At 30.9% G+C, this 21,962-nt stretch overlaps 3 protein-coding genes across 6 annotated transcripts in view; all 3 read right to left on the bottom strand.

Annotated features, from left to right (window-relative positions):
• Positions 1 to 245: 245 nt before the first annotated feature.
• On the bottom strand, positions 246 to 4,219 carry LOC145333512 (uncharacterized). The gene is made up of 7 exons (XM_080178671.1): positions 4,143 to 4,219; positions 2,877 to 2,970; positions 2,314 to 2,408; positions 1,743 to 1,837; positions 1,435 to 1,489; positions 855 to 915; positions 246 to 693 (listed from the first exon to the last, which is right to left on the bottom strand). The coding sequence occupies exons 2-7, from the start codon at positions 2,967 to 2,969 to the stop codon at positions 490 to 492; spliced, it is 603 nt and encodes a 200-aa protein (XP_080034797.1). The 5' UTR covers position 2,970; positions 4,143 to 4,219; the 3' UTR covers positions 246 to 489.
• Positions 4,220 to 8,974: 4,755 nt separating this feature from the next.
• The window catches only part of LOC145333966 (uncharacterized), a 79,575-nt gene continuing 66,587 nt past the window's right edge, over positions 8,975 to 21,962 (bottom strand). For all 3 annotated transcript variants that reach the window (XM_080179229.1, XM_080179227.1, XM_080179228.1), the window contains one exon: positions 8,975 to 10,398. Coding sequence is in view for 2 of the 3 variants with exons in the window: in XM_080179227.1 (XP_080035353.1) it covers positions 10,026 to 10,398 (373 nt within the window). In the remaining variant the exon portion in view is untranslated. The remainder of the gene's footprint in view (positions 10,399 to 21,962) is intronic.
• LOC145333968 (uncharacterized) lies at positions 11,268 to 21,254 on the bottom strand. 2 transcript variants are annotated; one of them, XM_080179230.1, is made up of 21 exons: positions 21,199 to 21,254; positions 19,713 to 19,774; positions 18,978 to 19,030; positions 18,469 to 18,560; positions 17,973 to 18,070; positions 17,426 to 17,523; positions 17,312 to 17,346; positions 16,610 to 16,705; positions 16,455 to 16,524; positions 16,175 to 16,213; positions 15,999 to 16,091; positions 15,700 to 15,813; positions 15,362 to 15,430; positions 14,574 to 14,657; positions 14,256 to 14,296; positions 14,132 to 14,169; positions 13,789 to 13,839; positions 13,431 to 13,563; positions 12,968 to 13,002; positions 11,825 to 11,888; positions 11,268 to 11,468 (listed from the first exon to the last, which is right to left on the bottom strand). In XM_080179230.1, exons 1-20 carry the CDS (start codon positions 21,237 to 21,239, stop codon positions 11,827 to 11,829), a joined length of 1,404 nt encoding a protein of 467 aa, XP_080035356.1. In that variant the 5' UTR covers positions 21,240 to 21,254; the 3' UTR covers positions 11,268 to 11,468; positions 11,825 to 11,826. The 2 variants fall into 2 exon arrangements, with proteins under 2 accessions (XP_080035356.1, XP_080035357.1); XM_080179231.1 differs by having other exon boundaries at positions 11,831 to 11,888.

The raw sequence follows: 21,962 nt of genomic DNA, 5'->3' as shown, positions 1-21,962 counted from the left end.
CCTCATAAAAAAGATTTGCAAAAGAGATCAAAAATAATGCCAAGGGCTTGACCAAATTGTCTTATTATGAGGGTAGACACATTTATTTCAAATAATATTAAAAACACAATAAAAATCAGGATAAATATTAAATTTGTTCACAAGTATCTGGGACTTCTCAGTTTCTTTATGGGGAGTAAAATAAAGTGTTTCAAATTTTGTGAAAAGGTTTTTTTTTTTTTTGGGGGGGGGGGGGTGCTTAGTTTGGGCATTCCTTGATAAGTATATAGGCAAATGGCTTTTCATAAAAGCAAAAAAAATGTATAGTTAAAAATGAACACAAGAAAATAATAGTTGCAAATTATATGTGTTTCTTTGTCCAAGGGATTTTTCTATGATTATGATAATTTATCAGACAAGTTTTAATTCAAATACTTTATTTTAAATGATGTTGAATATAATTTCAAAGATTTCTATAAAGTAAAAAAACTTTATTAAATAAGGCCTTTCTTAAAACTTAACCTTCTTCTTAAAGTATTGGTCTAGCTTGGAAATGCCGTTGGATTGGAAGTCGCTACTAGCAGCGAAGACATGATTGAGCTCATTGGCAGAGATTGTCTTAAATTGGTTATTGAACAAATCTAATAGGCTTCCACACTTCAATTCATTGGAGATCAAACGTCCATCTGATTTGTCATGCTTTATCATACAAATCTGAAAAAAAATAATTATTTATGAAAAATATTTATTCTATAATAAATATTTGTTTTTGAACTTTTCAAAAATTTTAAAGGAAGTGAAGTTTTCCATGTAAAATTAATTCTTATCAAGACTTCTTTTGAAGATAACTGAACATTTTATTAAAAATGTGTAACCTCATTTGAATACAGTTCTCTACACTTCCAATTTCGTTCTCCAATTGAATAATCATGTATCCTTTAAAAAAATCATTACAAATTAGATTATCCTGACAATTTTCAATAATTCGAGGTTTTTATTTTTGTAGTTTGTATTTACTTACATCTTATAATTTAGTTTAATTGTCAATTCAATTGTTAATTTTTTTTTTTTTAAATCAGCAACTCTATATTAATTGTTTTGATTATCTTGAAAATATGGATACAGCACAACATTCATAAATTGTAAGCTGCCATTAAATTAGCACAATTCCTACTTGGATTGCAATTTACTGAAATGGTCATATTTTGACAATACCTAATGGACAAGGAAAGCTTGGTATTGGCATGTAAAGTACCCAAATTTTTTATATGTTTAATATGACACAAAACCATTATAAAAATATAAATTTGCATTCTTTTTAGTATTTTCATTAATTTTTCATGAAATAGAAAGTGAACATGATTGAAAATATAAAAACCTAGTTGAATTTAATTGTTTAAGTGATAGTTTCTGTGTTTTTGTGCTTTTTATCTTTAATTTCAGAAGAATACTTACTCACAAAAAAATACTTTTCTCACATCTGCATAGTTTGCAATACAACTTCTACCATCTGAAAAAGAATATGGTATTTGCAACTTTTTTTTAGTTTTACCCATTTGGTAAAGATTATGGTAAAAGTATACCCGTATTATACAACTGTTTTAAATATTTTTTTTGGCAGAAATATCCAAAGCAGTCATGTATATTTTTTTCCAAAATTGCTTTGAAACCAATGAATAGTCACGTTGTGTAAAGAGTCTATGGAAAATTTTATTCCCCCTTTGCTTTGTCGAGCGCCAGGACATGATTAGACTAAATGTTACCTGATTTAAAATGTCCTTTAAATACTGTTATGTTGGTAGGCATGAAAATATAGTTTTGAGTCTCTCTTCTCTTCCCTCTTCTGTATCTCATATTTCTAAATAATGTATCATTTTTGGTTTAGTATTTCTATTTATATGTTTGAATATAAACTTTGGGGTAGTTGCACGAAATGCATTTGAACTTGAATTAAGTGAACCATTTATTATTTCCTGTTTGATGGTTTAGGCTATATCGAAATGGCATATATTTGAAAGAATTTCAATTTTCTACAACGTAGTTTTAAAGATATCAAGACTAAAATAGTTGCTTTTACCTACACCAATTAGACATTTTTGGATCTAACTCAAAAAATGATTTGTAAAAGCTTATTTTCAATTTGAAGATATTCATTGCTAACCTATATGTATATATGTCATATTCTACAAAATCTTTTAAAGGTTCACCTTTACAAATACCCCCAACTCGTTAAATGCACTTAGTGCAACTATTCCTTTACTAGATTTTTTAATCATGCAAATTTTGATTTATAGAAAACAAATAATGTAAAAGGAAAATGCAAAAATAATTTACTTTGAGTGTTCCTCTGCTTGCCACTCATACAAACAAGATTCACAAACATGCCTATCTATGAAGGCCCTATGGGGACATCTGTTTTCTGGAGAATCCTAAGAAAATACAAATTAATAGAAGTTGTATAGTATCCAACAACAATAAAAAGGATAAGTTTTTTTAATCTTCTGTGATGTTTAAGTATTCCAGGCCAAAATCAAATTGACTTCTTTTTCCCCCATTAATCTAAGTTATTTTCTTTGCCATACAGAAAAATTCATTGATTATTTCAAATTTAGAAATATAAAATAAAAGATAAAATTATGTCGGGTTAACAAGACTGAAATTAATCTTATGTTTTCTCAATTAAATGCTACAATACTTTAGGAATAAATAGTGCACAACATCATATTATAAAACATCTAACAAGTTTCTATGCATCACAAAATATTATCTTTTTTGAAAACACTGTAATGTACAATACAAATGTTAAACTATTTATGGGTTTTAAAGGAATGTTTTTTTTTGCTTCAGATAAATTCGTTTCTACAGAAGTAAAATTAAAATATCTAAATATTTTTTACCTTGAAACTTGAAACAAACTGTTGCTTATTTAAATTTTGTTCACTTGGCTGTAGAAAGAAACTGAGTATGCAAAACAAAATAATTCCTTTCATCCTAAATTATATTAGATAATTGTTGCTATCATTTTTGTCTTCAAGGTTATATAAAAGTAACTAGATGTCTATCTGTCCGTATTAAACCTAAAATAGCCCACTGAACCGTTTTTCTTCTTCTTTGAAGTAAAGCTTCTTATATGTCCAGGTAAGGTTTTTAACTATTTTAAAGGAGGTTTATTCATAGACGTTCAAAATTTAAGAAAATACAATAGATTACTCCCCTCAAACCTTTGAAACCCCTTATTTTACCCTCTCAAAAAAAGCTTGGACTTCCTTGGTTTAATTTAACTTCCCAGTAGAATTGGCTCTTGGAAAAAATCCCCCTCCCATGCTCGAAATAAAATTCAAGAAAAATTTATGATAAGTATTATAGCAAAATTGGTTTCATTGTAATTCAGCCCACACGGGATTCAACACACGGAATTCAGCCCAGCGGGATTCAACCCAATGGAATTCAGTCCACACGAGATTCAGCCCAAACAGAATTCAACCCACGGTATTCACTATTCAGCCCATACGGGATTCAACCCATGGTATTCAGCCCAATTGGGACTCAACCCACAGAATTCAGCCAACACAGGATTCAATCCACGATATTCAGTTTAAACAGGACTCAACCCATGGAATTATAAAAAAAAATTCAATTGTAACAAAATACTTCTGAAATTTTTTTTGAAAATTTTATAAAAGTGCTGTATGAAAAAAAAATATTTTAAGAAAAAACAATTTTAGAAAAATAATTGAGAAATATATATACATATTGGATTTAATCCCGTGTGGGCTGAATTTCGTGGGCTGAGTCCCGTGTGGACTGAATTTCGTGGGTTGAGTCTTGTGTGGACTGAATTCCGTGGGTTGAATATCGTATGCGCTGAATACCGTGTGGTCAGAATTCCGTTGGGTTGAATCCCGCTGGGCTGAATTCCGTGGGTTGAATCGCGTGTGGGCTTAATTCCAATGGAACCAACAAAATTATATCAGAATTGTGAACACAGTAATAGTGTCTGACTGATTATGACGTAACAAAAAAAAATTAGCCAATGAGAGGCCACTATAAATTTTACCATTGGTCAATAACGGCCTCTCATTAGCTAATTTTTTTTGTTACGTCATAATCAGTCAGACACTATTACTGTGTTCCAGAATTGTGGAAAATAATAATAAACTTACCTTTTTAGTAAACAGTCCGTCCTTTTTTAATTCTTGATGAGAACTTATATTTCTATCCAAGTCTGGCAGTATTTATATTCGTGTTTCATACAGTGTGACGTAAATTCTAGTATAAATCTCTAGACAAAATTATGTGTTATCATGTGTAAAATCAACAAAAAATAATATAGTTTATCATAACAATACAAACCTTTAAGCACAAACCAAAAAATCATTCTGTGTACAAGTATAAGTTTTATTCCCGGAAACTGGCATAAAAATATTTTTTTTGTAAATTACAGACAGAAAATTTTTACGGTTGAAAAATTCTTAGCAGTGAAGCTTCTTTATAACTTAATATGATTTCTTTATATATATATGTCTTGATGAAGCTTGATGATTATCTTGGATCTTTTGATTATAATTAGACTAGCCTCAAGAGGGATGTGCAGAGGGAGGATGTACCAATCCCCCTGACAAACACTACTGATACAATCCCCCAAAAAATCCATAAATCAGTGAAAGGATTCTTTCTTGTTGATTATATAGTGGGTGAACATCTAAAGGGGGTAAATCCACTCCCTTAAAAATAAATAACATATCCCATGTTGCCGGTACAAACCTAAACAACGATATTGGTTTAACCCTTACAGATCGGGGGGGGGGGTCATATTGACCCCCACCTCTATTTTTTCAATGTCATTTTTTTTGTAGGTAAGATAGAGAGTTGTGACTTCATTACTTTTTAAGTTTCGTAATTATACGTCGGCAAGAGTTGGTTTTATTAGGTTATCTGGTCTGTGTCGGTCGTGGTGTCCGGTCAAAGTCGGTTGGGTAGCACCAAAATTAAAAAAAAATTCTAAAACAATCTTAATTTCTACATTATGACTTTGTATATAAGGTAAAAACCTAAAATTTTTTTGGTGAATACTGAGATATCAATGACCTTATGAGAAAAGTGGTGTTATGACCGTTTGACCGCACCCTGACCGACTTTATGACCGATTTTGGTCCGGCTTTTACTACAGACATATATCATGAATATCGTGGCTTCTATTACAGCTAGAGACCTATAAATTTTTTTGGTAAATCCTTGAGCAATAATAACCAGATAAAAATATTAATTTGCGCCGCCAACCGCCGTTTTACCGCCGTAACCGCCGAAAATGGCGGTTTCCGTTATTTGCCGTTTTTTGGCGATGATCAGAAAAAGTAATTTTTTTGTTATGAAAAATAAAAGTTCGTCCTAAAATTTGGTCATCCTAGCTGCAAAATTGGCCGCTCTACAGCTGTTTTAAAATTTAGCGGCTGGCCGCTAAAAAGCGGCTAAGGAGCGGCCTGACCGCTATGACTAGAAAAAGTAATTTTCTCTAAAAATACACATGAACCACTAGAAAAAAATTTTACGTCTTTATCTGTAACAGAAGCCGAGATAGAGGGGGTGGGGGTCAATATGACCCCCCCCCCCCCCCCCCCGATCTATTAAGGTGGGAATAGGGGCCCGATCTGTAAGGGTTAAGGTGGGTGTCAAAATTGTTTACTTTTTTCTAGAGTTTATCTAAATAAATTATCCAAATCTCATAATTTTCAAGTTAAATAAAGCGCTCAGTAATTGTTGTCATAAATACACTTATCCTTATACTAAAGTAACAGGATGTCTGTGTGTCTGTACCAAAGGATCTCGCTAACCGCTAAACCGATCGGGTTCTCCTTAACAGGGTAGCTTCTCATAGGTCCCGGGAAGGTTTATAACTATTTTTTTAGGGGGTGGGACACCCCAAACCCCCAAAAAATGAAATATTCCCTCCTCCAAAAATAAATTATTTCTTTTTAAAACTAAAATCAAAATAGTGGGGTCGACTACCCCTCCCCCCCCCCAAAAAAAAATGAAATTTTCCCTCCTCCAAAAATAAATTATTTCTTTTTAAAACTAAAATCAAAATAGTGGGGTCGACTACCCCTCCCCCCCCAAAAAAAAAAAAAAAATTCAATTTTTTTTAAATTTTTCTTTTAAATCTAAAATACGAAAAATTGGTTTGATTAAACTTTTTGGGGCAAAGCCCCTAGAGGCTAGGGGCGAAGCCGCTAGTAATAAATATATTTGTAATAAAGGTACAATTCTCAAGGGAAAAATTTTGTGTTTTCAATAAATCCAACCTTCGGAAAGGCTGTAAATGCCTAAACCCCTATCAATCTAGTATTTTTTTAGGCCGAGGATTTTATCTCATGTAAATTCTAGTGATGTACAGTCTCATTGTATGCGGTCAAAAATTACGTTTGAACGCGTACACACGTTTTTTTTATGAAGAAAGGAAGAAAAGCACAAGGCTTTAATCTTTAAATGCAAAATGTGTTCTTTAAAGCTTACTTCCCCCCTTGTCCTGTCTACAATGTGTTTTTTGTTCTCAAAATTGTTTGTAGGGAGATTCAGGAATCAAAAGGGATATGACAATGCCCGATAAATTGATGTTGATCCCAAAAGATTCTATACAAAATTATCCCTTCTGTAGATTACAGTTAGTTGATGAAACGTTTGAACGCTCAGCTTAATAAACAAACCAATAAAAGTTTCAAAAGTTGTTAAGCTTACGAATAAGAAAATGTCAATATGAGACTTTAAGGATCAGTGTAATAAACAGTCCAGCTATATTACAAGGTAGAATGATGTCCAGTCCACCTGAAGCTTAAGATCTCAGTAACCACTTAACCGATTGGATCCTACTCTTCAGGGAATATATCTACTGGTCCTGTGGTAGTTTTAAGCTATTTTATTGGTAGGTGGGACAGCCCAAACTCCCATCCCCCCAAAAAAAACAAAATCTCTCACAAATTTAATTCCCCAGTTATCTATTTTTTTAGGTATCTGATTTTTTTATTTTAATTACTTCTTGGGGCAAAGATGCTAGGGACGAAACCGCTAGTAACCTATAGTTTTTTTTACAACACACTATGCCATTATCTTACTTTTTAACTTACGGTAAATTGAAAAATCTGGGGAAAAAAATGTATACTATACATCTATAATACAAAGTAGAACGATGTCTGTCTGTTTGTTTGTAGCGAAGGATCTCGCTAACTGCTGAACCGATTGGGTTCTCCTTTACAGGGTAGCTTCTCATAGGTCCCAAGAAGGTTTATAACTATTTTCTTGGGGGGTGGGACACCCCCAACCCCCCAAAAATGAAAAATACCCCCCCCCCAAAATAAAAAAAAAAATTTCTTTTTAAAACTAAAATTGAAATTGTGGGGTCGATTACACCCCCCCCCCCAAAAAAAAAAAAAAATTATCCCCCCCTCCAATTTTTTTAAAATCTAAAATACGAAAAACTGGGTGATAAAACCTCGTGGGGCAAAGCCCCTAGAGGCTAGGGGCGAAGCCGCTAGTATCATATATATCACTATCAAATTGTATAAATAATAGTTTGACGTCATAGCATAGAAAACTGGTTTAGATTACTAATAATATGAAAATAAGTGGCATACACGGGGAATTACCGTGCGAAGCGCACATGAAAAACTTCATATCCCCTGTAAAGTAAAATCAAGGGAGGGGGGGCGGGGGGGGGTATAGAGTTGTGAGCTGCAATAATAGGATTTTTGTTAGTCGATCCGGGAAGTGATCGGTATTTAATATTTTTTTTCAATTAATTTTGATATTTTATCGCAAAACTATTGTGAAAACATTTTTATAATTATCAATTAAATAAATTATGCACATGTTATGTACGAAAGATGCCACACCGAGCCGTAAATAATAAAAAAAGATCAATGTTTTTTTTTTATCAGTAGCTGTGGCTCACTTCGAGGCAGATCTGGCTTGGCTCACTTCTAAATGATTTAAAGATCCAGCTCTGAATTAGACACCCCCCTACATAATCAACTCAACATAATCAATAGTCAAACAAGCGTCTTTTAGTGATCGGATATTTTATGTGCATCAAGGTGTTTATGTATAAAAAGGTTTAGGGGGTGTAACCATCTACTCTTCCCATTAATTTGCCAGGGGGGTGAATACATCCCCCAACACCTTCCTTCTTATACTATTTATTACACAAGTTCCAAAGGTTTTTAATGACGTTTTCTTATTCGTTGTCATAATTTCCTTGGGGAATTTAATTGAATTTTGATTGTTGGTTTATTGGTCCAAAGTTTCAACCACTAACTAATTGCTATTTTTTATCATTATTGGGGCTATCAATTTATCGTCAAAATTTATTCTTAGGTTAAGTGTATCAAGTGCTTTATCTCAGTCCAAACTACTTAAATTAAAAATAAAGCTCAAAACATATTTTCACGTACTCTAATAAAGAGATACCTCCATCTGGCTTACTACTAGATGAACGAATTGACCAATAAATGTGACATATTAGGAATATTAAAAATTGACGTCAATTTAGCCTTATAACATGGACATCATTAATTGGTCCATTCGTTCATTCAGTAGGAGGGAAGGGTAATGGGGACGGATGGGGGGTTTGGTTATTTTATCCAACCACAAGTTTCACTTTATCATAGTACATGATAATCAGGCGCAAATTCCAAAAAACTACACAAGAAAAAATTTTAATAGTCAATTAGGTTATAAAATGAGAGAGAGGGGACAATGGTCTGTTTATTACATTAGTCCCCAAAATTTTACAATAACGTTTTCTTTTTCGTTGGCTTAACCTCTTTGGGGACTTTTTAATGGATTTTGATGGGTTGGTCTATTAAGTTTACTTTCCAAGGTTTCAACCAACTATTGTAATCTACAGAAGGGATAATCATGTGTATTTCATTGGGGATGTACATCAGTTTATCATTGTCTTATCCCTTTAGATCATGATAGTAGCTGCACTTCAAAAATTTACAAATTACTATAAAATGATATATTTTTTAACATATTTATAAACCTTATATTCAAATCACAGAGCAAAACTAGAAATAAATAAATATTTTTTTTCTATCTTTTTACAATTTAGTTATTAAAACGAACTATAATATAAAATATTATATAATACACGCCAAAAAGTCACTAATTGTGATTTTTTAATCATATTTTTGAGACAAAATTAAAACTATTCTAATAATGTATTTTCAAATGATTGCACTTTATTTTAATATATTTACAAATTCTATTTCATTTGGGGCAAAAAAGTTTTCTTCAGAAAAACCTTTTCACTTTGATTTTACTGTGTTTATTTTCAAAATATTTAACATTTAGGGCGATTTGTGCTTTTTTTCAATAAAATCAAAAGTAGGGCCTAAAATAATGAAACATAATGCCCCTTGAATTAATACAGATTTTACACATTTAAAAAAAATATTTTGCAAAAAAGTGTAAATATGCATAAAACTAATGTAAAATTCAATAATATATGAACATGGGGAAAACATTTCAATTTAAAATTCACATCTTATGTAAAAACTTCAATATTTTTCATTCAGAAAAACAAAATTTCAAATCAGAGACTACAAATTTTTAAAATTTGCTTAAAATTGATAATTCAATTTCAATGTTATTTAAAAACAATTATGCTTTAAATAGCAATGTCTTTTAACAAGCACTATATTTATACTTTTTTCCAGTATTGCTTCCAAACCGATTGTTATCCTGTGGAATAGAACCTGTTCTCAGCCATACTGAAAAATTATGTACATCATCGTATTACATCCAGTTTCCTACGAATATAAAAATGTACAATCATAAAATTAAATGTTATTATGATTTTTATTTTAATATCAGCTGAAAGCTGTCTATAATACGATGCGGTAACTAACTATTACACTTTTGAGTATTTATAAATATATTGGCGTTATCTTACAAAAAATATATGTTCAAAGACACATTAGGTATATTTAGGTTGTAGATAGATATGTCTGTTTGGGAGATATACCTAATTTATTTTATATAACAGCAACTGTTTAATCACTAAGAGTCACTTTCGAGGAGGCGGTTGAATTTTTCCGCACTCCCTTCCAGGGCAATATGGGGACCATGGCTCCGCCCTCCCTTTTCTCTCCCTGAATATGGCCGGTGTTGTACGCCTCCATCTCATAGAAATCTGCGCTGCTATGCGCGGCCTCGCTCCCGTTACCCTCATGTCCTCCGCTATAATAGTCATTATCCGGCGAATTATTGCGGCTGCTGTTTCGTGAGTCGGGCAGGTCGGCGGCGGCAGCCTCCAGGCTCTCATCCAGCTCAGCGAGCTCCTGGATGGCGGTGAAGCCGGAGAGATGGTTGTTGTGCTGGCTGTGTATTTGATTCTCGTTCAGGCGGGACGGGATCACGTAGTTCCTAAAAACAGAAAAAATATAGTTCACAAATTTTCAAGAAGCTTTATAAAGTAAGTCTTTTTTCCAGTACGGTTCGAAAACGATTTTTATCCGCGCGCTGGTTTAGAACCGCTTCATAGCAATATTTAAAAAAAATCATGTATAGAATCTTATTACAGACAACTAATATTAAATTTAGGGTTAGACCTACATATTCAAAGATAGTTAATTTTTTTATGAAACCTCCTAATACATTGAAAATACAGCCTAAATCATTTTTTGTTGGATCCTAATTTATTATTAGCTCAAGCGAGAAAAACTAAACATTCTAAAGAAGACATTTAAAAAAATCGTTGTTATAGATGAATTGACAATCTCAACCTGCATAAGAGAATACACCCCCTTATATACTATCTTATAACAACAGCCAAGTGGGGGGGGGGGGGGGGGTGGAGGGGAATTTTCTGAACTTAAAATAAATTTACTTTTGAGTATGTTAAATACGAAGGGTGGTATATTTTTTCAAACTAACAATATAATTACACCCCTCTTGTTGTCTAATTACACCGCCTCGACATTGGTTCAGAAAGTGAAAAAAAATCGTAGAAGGTGTGTGAAAATTTTCGGTTTGGCCCGTGGTAAAACCCTCTGCATGCCACTGGTCGACATTAACGTCCTTGTTTATTACACTAGTCCCCACAGTTTTATAATAACGTTTCTTATTCTCAACAATTTTGGGGCTTTTATTGAATTTGGTTGGTTAATTAAGGGGGTAAATTTGTGTATCATTATTTGAGATATACATCAATTTATGAGCCATTGTTTTATCCCTTTAGATCCCTGATATATTTAACATATTGATATTTATAATTTCTAAAAAAAATATTAGTATAAAATCAATCTAATTTATTAGTCCAAATATACAATATGATTAATTAGAAAAAAACTAAAAATCCACAAAATAAACCATGCACAAATAAAGTACATTACATTTATAAGATATTAGAATATATTTATGAAATCAAAATCATGCAGACATGCAAATAAAAAACATATTTATTTAAATCCATACATCCATTTTTTTCCGATTACCTAAAATTATAATAAATATTTTTTATTGTTTATTAATTTTCTAAATCTTATAAAGTAAAGTATTAATACCACTCCATCTCTCTCTCTATCATTCTCTCTCTCTCTCTCTCTTTCTCTTTCTCCCCCATTCTCTCTCTCTCTCTCTCTCTCTCTCTCTCTCTCTCTCTCTCTCTCTCTCTCTCTCTCTCTCTCTCTCTCTCTCTCTCTCTCTCTCTCTCTCTCGCTCCAATCTCCCTCTCTCGCTCTCTCTATCCCTCTCATTCCCTCTCTCTCTCCCCCTCTATCTCTCTCTCTATCTTTCTCTCTATCTCTCTTTATCTATTTCTCTTTCTCTCTATTTTTTTCCAGTATCATACCTTTACCAAAGTTTATTATTATGATCCCTCTCTCTATAATCTCTGATGGTGAAGAGTGAACTTCCTAATTGGTCATTTGCATATCAATGAAACTGTGAGGATCCTGCAATGGATATAGTATATGTGGATACTGTCCTCAGATATTGGTCAATATTTTCCTTTATGGTCAGGGAATGGGATCTGGTCAAGTCATATGACCTGGGGGGGGGGAGGGGGGGATATTGTCATTTTAGCCAACTGGGAGAAACATTTTAAGTAGGTTATTCAATAATCTCTCATAATATCCACGTATTATATATCCATTGGATCAGCATACTTCCTCTTACAAGTGTTTTTATAAAACAGGATAGGTAATGATTATAGCAAAGATTTCAAGAAAAGTTTCAGTTTATAACTGTTACTGTATCCTAGCGGCTACACACCTGGAGGCCTCAAGGAGCACTTTAAGGAAAGAGGATGAATGAAGTCGTACATTAACATATAATTTTATTCTGGGGGTAGATTATTCCTCGAGGGACACACGTGGAGACACATAAAAATATCCTTGTACTTTTATATAATGTTTACAGTTTACTGGCTATATTGAAAGTACAATTTAGTTGCTATAGCAAGGGATAGAAGGATATGTTACAAGCTTTTAAAAATTAATAATTATTGACTTAGTCCCTAAATCTTAAAGATTACCAAAATTATGTTTCAAAATGATCAATAACTCCTTGTTGATCAATTGTGAGGATGGGTAAGTCATAACCTGGCGAACATATACTAAAACTCCCTTTAGAAAACCAACCTTTTATTTCATAACCTTTGTCTAGATATCCTAACTGGCATGGTAATAAGTTGGGCAAGTTTTAGGGCCAAGGCATTCTTCCTTCTCTGACAGAGCGGTAGTAAGAACAATTTTTAACATCTTTAGTTATGATGCATTGTTTGGCCCATAATTTGAACCTATCACCTACCCGACAATGATGTGTAAATTTCTTGAATAAAAAATCACTTTCTCTCTGCTTAGGAAGCCAAGTTTTATATTATTTTCCAATAAATATAGATTTTCCTGTTGTATTTTTCAAAATATATTCTGCAAAAAAGAAAAGAAAAAATAAGATTGCATCATTTTCTTTTCATTGATATACTAATAAATGCCTGTTGAATTTCTTGATACTTGTTTGAACTCAGTCCTAATAAAAAGAATTTACACATATCATTATCAAAAATAATTTTGCTATCAACTTTTCTGTTCGTTAAAATATAGGCAATTTAGATTTATTTTCTACTTTTACTAACCTCTTTACTCTCTTAAACCCTAACTTAAAAAAGTGTTAAGTTAAATATATTTTAAATATGAAAATAATCTATAAACCTTACACCTGATATCTATTGTCCTATCCTTAAAACAGGGAGGGAGGGGACACTAGTTCGTAAATTACAATGGTAACCAAATTTTTCAAACAAGTTAATTGATTTAAACTAGCAGTGTTCAAGCTTGTCACCCTTCAATTTTAAGCTACTAAAAGGGGATACGTTTGTATATAATAATTGGGGATGTAGAAAAGTTTATCATCCTTGTCTTATCCTTCAATATACCCGAATAACTGAGGTACATTACTTTGATTTCCTAGGAGCTGGCACTGGTGGTTGCTCCACAGGTATTTCAGGAGCTGCAGGACTATCATCCATAGGAGGAGCAGAGGCCTCGCTGTCATCAACTGTTGCTGAGCTATTGTCAATTTCATGCTCACCTAGTTGTAATACATTTATGATTTGAGGATACTCTCACAAGGGATTGGTTTATTTATTTTAAAGTGTTACTAATATCAAAATATGAGCCTTATATTTTAATTTAACATGTATCAAAATGAGTTTTATTATCATTAAGAGGTACAGCTGATGATACAAATAATTAAATGAAATTAAATTTTTAAAAAAATTAGAAGATAATCAGAACATTTAAAACAATATCTAACCGTCTTCAGAGCTAGAAGTAGAACTGCTTGAGCTATTGGCTTTGGAACTAGCTATAATTAAAATAATTATTTAAGAGTAGCTGCACCACTTATAAAAATATATTCAGTAATTTGATTTATAAGAAGTTTATTTTCCTTTCACTTATCTTATGAGATAATCAATAAATGTAGTATTCAAGAATAACAAGAAAGCAATTCAATATTTCTGTTTTACTATATTTCATTGTTAAAGAAATAATTTGTAAGTCTAATCATACAGTGGCTATGCTAATGAGCAACATTTTTCATGAAGGCATTTAAAATTGTTCACTATTTTTAGTAAAATAAAATAATCAATTTTTACCCTTAGTTTCAGAGGAATCTTCAATAATGTCAGATTCACTATAATTAAGCATTTAAATAATATTATTTCCTAATAAATATTTCATTAGATTTTAAATAATTTAAGATTAAGAATAAAAATTTGCCTTATGTCCAAACCAATGGGTTGACGAGGTAGAGAATCATACTGAAAATAATGATAATCTTGTTAGAATAAAGTTAGAATAAATAAATTTAATCAGGGAAATTTTTTTTTATAAACGTCACTGCTTCAGAATAGAGAATGAAGGGTTGGTAATTCAGGCACTAATAAGAATTCAGAATTTCCGTGAAGTTTTTATTGTCATTAAGGTTTTAAGTTAATCTATGATTGTTGATGGACTGAAACTAATTATAGAGTAGCCCCACACTGTTAGAAGCTAATAAAAATAAAATCTACTGAATTTAGATTAATGTGATTTAACCTCTCTTGAAGTTCTCTGTACTTGAGCTGAGAGAATTGTCTCCAATTCAGTTTTGATGGGAGAATTCTCTGAAATTGGAGTTCCCTGGGGAAAAATAAAATTGGTGGAAAAGAATTGTTTAGCCTTCATATTACAAACTATATTTATATTTTAGATTTAAATTTATGAGAATTGTTGTTACTCTACTAAATAAAAGAGTTTGTTCTTAGATCAAACTCATTTTCATTTTTCTTTTGAACTATCACATTTTTTTAAATTCTGAGTCCAATATAAACCTTATTTTATTTTTAACTTATTCAATATCAGGATATTGTTATATTGTGGTTTGTCATGGACAAAACCAAATCTGTCCTACTTTGAGAAAGACGATTCCAGTGACGTCATATATGTTTAGGGAAGGGGGGAAGAAAATCTCTTCCCTTTTCTCCCATCTCTTTTAAAGATATTTTCTTTCCCCCTTCCCTTTTTCTTTCCCGAAATGTATATGACGTCACTGAAATCGTCTTTCTCAGAGTAGGACAGATTGGGGTTCGTCTTTGTCATGCCTTTACTTGTTATGGATATACCTATTCTAGTCTTATATTTGGAATTGTTTCAAAAGTATTTGAATTTAGATTAGTGCATTTTTAAAATTTAAATACAGTAGATTTACAAAATTAAATTTAAAATATTACTTTACACAAAGTTGCTTTTTAAATTGTACAATTTCATCTTTGAAGAATCATATTACAAAACCAAAATCTCTCAATGTCAACTGTGTTTAAAATTATTAATCTAATTTTTCAAACCTGATATGAAAATATATCTTCTTTAGGTCTATCTAGACTGTTCATACTTATTGTTGTTCTTCCCAATGTCTAATTTAAATAGAAATCTTTTATTCTTATAATAATGAAGTATGTTTGTAAGACTGGTAAAGGCTTCAAATCAATTCTTTATATCAATAAAACACACATTAAAAGTATTAATTTGATTTTGTGCATTTGTAACAAAGCTTTAGGATTTATGTAAATAATCTTTTCAATTTTGTTTTAAACATAACAAAGTTATAAAAACCATAAGGAGTGATTAATTTAGCCTAATTATTAGAGCTTATATATTATTTCATCATGTTCATTAAAAATACCTTAGGTTTTATGTTAACAAAGGTAGGTCTTTCAGCTGGGGGTGGAGGTGGTGATCTTTCAACATACCCCTTTTCGATCACAACCATACCAGGTTTGCTTTCTATATTGCATTCCTAATTTTAAATTTACTTTAATTAACTGAATAAAAAGAATATAATGTTTTAAAAATTATATTATTCTTTAACAAAAAATTCTATTTTGAACTAATTAGACTTTTTGAATGCAATTTAATAAACAATGCTTTTTTATAATTCCTATTGTCCTATTTTGATATGAAAACTGCTTAAAATATTTTCACCTTTTCTCTCATTATTACAGAGCCAGAATCAGATATATTTTCAATTTCTTCCCCAACTGAATCTGCTTTGGCTACAGAAGTTTTTCTAGATGCCTATTGATCAATATTTCTAATTTATTTATTATACTGCAATACAAGTAAATTTTCACAACTTTTTTTTATATTTAAAATGATACCTTAAACGCTTCATCAGAATGTCCAAAATTGTACCTCCTAATTGAAATCTTATATAACTATACAAATATATTTTATGTCCCTCTATTTTATTTATGTATATGGGAGGATGCACTGTCTTTTGTATCCCTATTTGATTAATCTTTCTCTGCTAAAAACTTTTAGGAAGCTAATAAAGCAAGAAAAAAATACTTCTTAAGCTAATATATAAATAATTCATAAATTAGCCAAAAAATCATAAATTAGTGAATTAAGTAAATAGTTATAATAAGATATTTTCCTTTCTTTAACACTAATGTTATAGCTTTCACCATAAGTAGTTGTTTCAGAGGAGGCCATACTTCTTTTAACTCTAAATTATGATTAAGTTAGATCTATTGCATGATAAAAATATGAATACAATTGAATATTAATAAGAAAAGACATAACAAATATACTTTAGTTTTTCAAGGATGCCTTCAATAGCCTTTTCTTGTTTTTCTGTGAGCATTGATAAATCTACTTGTGGGTCTTCTGGCTTGCTGCTGTTAATGCTAAAAATGATAATTTAAGTATATAATACTTTCAAATTTTATATTTGAATTGTAAGTGTTTAAATTAGTTTTGTATTACAAATTGTAAATGCAAATATTTGAATTTATTTAAATGCTAGAATAGTAAGGTTGTTCAATTATTTGCAGTTTATTAGAACAGCTAAACCAAACTATTTCACGTTTTGCTTAAATCAAAAACTTTTTTTCTATAAAAACAATCTAAAAGTAGTAATCTAAAGCTTTCCCAGAAGAAGGTGATAAAAATTTTAAATTGGTTATGCATATGTAAAATTATCAAGAAATTAAAATTGAAATAAATAGAAATTCAGCAACTCTAATAAACTGAATACATTTTAACATCTCCTCTGTGGAACATGTGTTTCCAACCAATAAATATGTAAACCTCTTGAGAAGAAAATCTTGGAATCAAGGAAGCTTAAAATTGAATTTCTAATGTGGAAGTGTGTTCAAGAGAACTTCACAAATAAATATCTTTAAAATTTATTTGTGATGGAAATTAAGAAAAGATTTCACAAACATAATCATCACTTTTTTATTAAATATAGAAAACATCTTTGGCATCATTAAAAAAGCTGTAAGACTTGCCTTTGAGTTTCAACTGATTCTTGAATTGTCAACTCCTAAGATTCAAATTTAATTTTTTTTTTTTATAATTTGATAAGAATATTCAATACTACAACTATTTTTTTTAATGAGTACCTCAACAGAAGTGTCCTGATCATCATTATCATCAGCATTAGGGTTAGCTTTTAAAGCACTAAGAATTTCCTCATTTGCATTTGTTGTATTTTCAGTTCCTTATATCATTTTTTTTTACAACAAAGCAAAATCATAAAGTAGGTGATTTTTAAACGTAATTTTTATTGCCAATAAGCAGGTATTAGGTTAAAGTTGCAATAAAATGAGTAGTAAAGATATACATCACTTATGCATTTAAGAATTGGAAGTGCAAATACATTTCTATAATTCTAATAAGCTCTTTTTCAAACATATCAGTGGCGTTCAGAAGAGGGAGTGGGTTGAACACACTCTTAAACTAAATATTAGGAAAAACGCATCCCCTTTGCATTTTTACTTCTCTGTAAATTGCAAAAAATTTATGCTTCAAACTAAATCTATTTTTTTTTACTTTAATTGTGTATATGTGCAAAAAAACCTTAAACATTAACGCATTTCTTGTTTTTTGCTTGGCTAATATTAGACAAACTTATCCATGTTATGTTAAGCTGTTTGGTGTTAAAAATGCCTTTAGTTTTCCAAGCTTCTTGTGCCTTGCGGATAGCCATGATTTTATCAAATATATTGGTCCCCAATTTGTGTTCGGGTACCTCAGCTCTTACATTTCTATAATCAAAACTGGATTACAACATAATCTAGTACATTAAGAGATTAAACCTAACATAATCCAACAACCCACTAAAACTTTTAACTGAGTTAGTAATTCCTAATCTATCATGAAAAATATTAGTATATTAAAATTAAACTTTTAGACATTTGAATGATATTAAATTGCTTTAAATCTTATAAAACTCTGAATATTGAATAAATCCTATAATATACAGTAGTAAGGTTAAATGTTTGTATTTAGATCTCAGAAACTGAGGTTTCGAATGGCGTGTACTTTTATAGAAAAGCCTTATAAATGCCCTGGGGTGGCTTTAGTCTATTTTCCTGACCTCCATTTCACCTCTTCCCTAGGAGCTAGTGGTGAAGTAACTAGTGAAATAAAAAGATAAAAGTACCTAACATTAAACTTTTTCTGGAGTTCACTGACAGAAACTTCCTCTGTTTTTGGTATCTCTAGTACTCCATTAGTGCTGTTTTCAGCTGTAGCCTTTTTTATTATTGATTTGTTACTGGAGATGTGTTCAAAAGTCTGTCTGTCTTTTATGTATATGATTATTAGGTAAGAAATTTAAGAAAAAAAGGAAAAGATAAGATAATAATTACATATATATATCTATATTATTTTAAGTATAGTAATAAAGCTATTGTATTAGTAGTATCTAGTAAGGTTTATTTGTGTATTAAGCTTAAGACCTTAATAACTACTAAACAGATTGGGTTCTCTATTTTAGGTAAGCTACATAGGTACAATGGTTATAGGCTATTTCATTTCAGATTGAAGTCTTGAGATTTTTTAAAGCTATTTTTCTAGCGCCTGCCCCTTTGAATACAGCGCCCCTAGATACTAGGGTCGATGCCGCTAGCATAATATATGGTAAAATATATCATATTTAACATTTATAACCTGTTGAACCACATCAATTAGATTGACTTGATTTAATTTGTCTGTAATATCCTAGCAATGTTTATAGATAACTATAGATAGATCATTATTACGACAAAATATGTAATTTTTTGCTGTAATTATTATCAGTACAATATCTCCAGTATGGCTTTGAAACCGATTAATATTTGCATGATTAACCATAATGAAAAAATATATATAGCATTGTATTACAGACAATTTTTCTCGAATAATAAAATATAAATCATAAGATTAATACAAGTTTTGGTAGCCTAGGCTTTTTGCCCCATTGGGCTAACATGATGGTTTTAATCTTATTATATTTATTTTAATATTTGTGGAAAGCTGTCAATGTTGCTAAAAATTGGTCAATTAATCTGTACGTCCATCTGTAACAGAGACAATTTCCCATTTTCAACCAGTATTTAAGATACTATTTTTGTGTGAAGATATTTCATACTAAAGATCACCCATTAAATGTAGCAAACTGCTACATTAAAACCCTTTAAAAATAATTTATGAATTGATTATTTTGTCCGTTAGTCTGTTGGTCATGCTACAAAAGACTGATTAATTAATTAATTTATTTTTTTATTGTTTAATAATCTAATATTCTTTTTCGTTTTTTATGACCCCTATACATTTAATTTACTTTGTTTGTTTATCCATAATTTCTGATAGCTTCTTATGGATGTTGTCATCCTTGTTAATCTGAATAGTTATTTATTAATTCCTTGACTTCTGTTGCCTCTAGATCTCCTGATTTCTCCAGCTCAACTGTTATCCTTTGCAACTGGCTGGAATTATACAATTGTGTATCAAGCGTAGCAACTCTATTGTCTTTGTTTGTCGGTCTATCTGGCAACTATACTGTTATCCTTTGCGACTGGCTGGAATTATACAATTATGTATCTAGAGTAGCAACTCTATTGTCTTTGTTTGTCGGTCTATCTGGCAACTATACTGTTATCCTTTGCGACTGGCTGGAATTATACAATTGTTTATCAAGCGTAGTAACTCCATTGTCTATGTATGTATTTCTGTCTAGCAACTCTACTAGTATCCTTTGCAACTGGCTGGAATTATACATTTGTGTATCAAACGTAGCAACTCTATTGTCTATGTTTGTCTGTCTGTCTGGCAAAGTATAACGCATTAAATGAGGGAGGGGATATTGAACTGTAAATCACACAAGTTCCAAAGTATTTTAACATTTTTATCTTATTTGTTGACTACAAAAACCTACTTTTATTGATTTCGATTGGTTGGTTCCAAATTAGCAATGCCAAATTTTGGGAGTTTAAATAAATTTATCGGCCATTCAACCAATCAATCAAAGTATCCAAAACTTATGATCCAACGAATAACCGTGGTTATAATACTTTGGCTATTTTTTGCATATATATTTTGCAATACCATGTTCCTTTTACATTTCAACATACTATATTTATCTTTTAAATATTGCTATGAAGAAGTTTATTCTTGGTTGATTATCAAAAACATTATTATATTTGTATCATATTACACTCAAAGAAATAATACTTAACAATATTTGGTAAAATTCTTAATTTTGCTAATAGACATTTTTAACCCTTGCTCTTTTTTTCTTTTACTTTTATAAATGTGTCGGATAATATCTTTTAACCCAACATAACCCAAAAGAAGACTTTTTTTGTTGGGGGAAGTCTCCAGAAAGTCCAGGGTAGGAGGGCTTTTATAACCCCCATTTGTGTTTTTGGTTGAAATTTTTGCCGGTAATGACGGTGTTAATGTTCAAGTCCCGCCCTCTAGACATAAAATGAGTTTGGAAGGAAGGGGACATGGGGAGATATTAATTTATCCACTGACAAATTTAAGAATTTAGTCAAACATTTTTATATTACATAACAAAGAAGTGCTACAACGTATTGCTAATCTATTTTGAAATTAAAGTGTATGTGTAAAATACCTCTAAAGATTAGAACATATATGTTAAGCAATAAGTCATATTTTTATTACTTTAATTAGCTTAATCTATTCTTTAGTCGGGTCGTCTGTATGGCTCATTTTTTACTTTATTCGGCAAGTATTGCAAAAAACCAATGATTACGTATTATATAATGTTTTATTGCAAACTAATTAACAGAAAGGGCATTACAGGGGATTGCTTAACTTACGAACGTACCAACATTTGCTAGTTGTAGAGTAGCTTCGCTACTTTACAAAAAAAATAAAATATTACCTAATTATATTAGCTAAATTGCCTTTAAGTTTATCAGCCATTTTTTTATATTTATGAATTCTTAAAATATAAGATAAGAAATTATTACTAGGATATACATTACTTTTAGTATGTATGTATGTTGTAAAATCCAGGAAGGGAGGAGACATTGGGCTGTTTATTTCTATGGTCTCAAAAGTTTTAAAATAACGATTTCTTGGCCATTGTCTTATCCCTTTAGATCCTTGTGTAACTATTTTCAGTAGAGAAGCTAATTTATAATTCACTTTCTCTTTCCATCAGTCAGTCTGTCCGTAACCTATGTGATTTCCTCGGCTTCTATTTATGATAGACCGCTCTAATTCTTGGTGAAGATTATATACTTGCTTTCGTTTTATCACAACTGAACCCCTGCTTTATAACTCACTTTATACGTATGTACTTCCATTATTTTTTGTGCTACTTATGGAAGTTGTCATCCTTGTATATCGATCATTTGCTATTGCTGTACTTTTTATGGACATAGTTGTCCTTGGTTTCCCTAGATTATCGTAGATGAAGGGTCAGGTGGACAATTCTGCACCGGCTAGCCTATTCAAAACTCCAATTTATTTCTTCAGACTTTCATATAACACCATTTTTATTAGTATATCTTTTCTTACTTTAAAATATAGTTTTATAGATCTATCTTTAACTTAAAAAGTTAATTTTAATAAATTTTTATTTCTATGAAAGTTAGTTATATAAAATAAATCATTGAATTAGTAAAAAACACAAAATAGCAG

The sequence above is a fragment of the Acartia tonsa genome, chromosome 12, assembly GCF_053477335.1.
Source record: "Acartia tonsa isolate MP-2025a chromosome 12, ASM5347733v1, whole genome shotgun sequence".
NCBI lineage: Eukaryota > Metazoa > Arthropoda > Copepoda > Calanoida > Acartiidae > Acartia > Acartia tonsa.
Note: the sequence above shows the minus strand (reverse complement) of the source record. Positions and strands in the feature narration are given on the sequence as shown.

Bases quoted from the DNA above. Each gene is read 5' to 3' on its own strand.
- LOC145333968 (XM_080179230.1), bottom strand. From the start codon at position 21,239: ATGGCTGATAAACTTAAAGGCAATTTAGCTAATATAATTAG. The intron at 18,561-18,977 runs GTTATAAATGTT...ATAATAAAAAAG, and splicing joins TAATTGATGTGGTTCAACAG to GCTACAGCTGAAAACAGCAC. The intron at 13,840-14,131 runs GTAAAAATTGAT...TTTTAATTATAG, and splicing joins AGATTCCTCTGAAACTAAGG to CTAGTTCCAAAGCCAATAGC.
- LOC145333512 (XM_080178671.1), bottom strand. From the start codon at position 2,969: ATGAAAGGAATTATTTTGTTTTGCATACTCAGTTTCTTTCTACAGCCA. The intron at 916-1,434 runs GTAAGTATTCTT...ATTTTTTTAAAG, and splicing joins AGAAAAGTATTTTTTTGTGA to GATACATGATTATTCAATTG. The intron at 694-854 runs GTTACACATTTT...ATTTTTTTTCAG, and splicing joins GAGAACTGTATTCAAATGAG to ATTTGTATGATAAAGCATGA.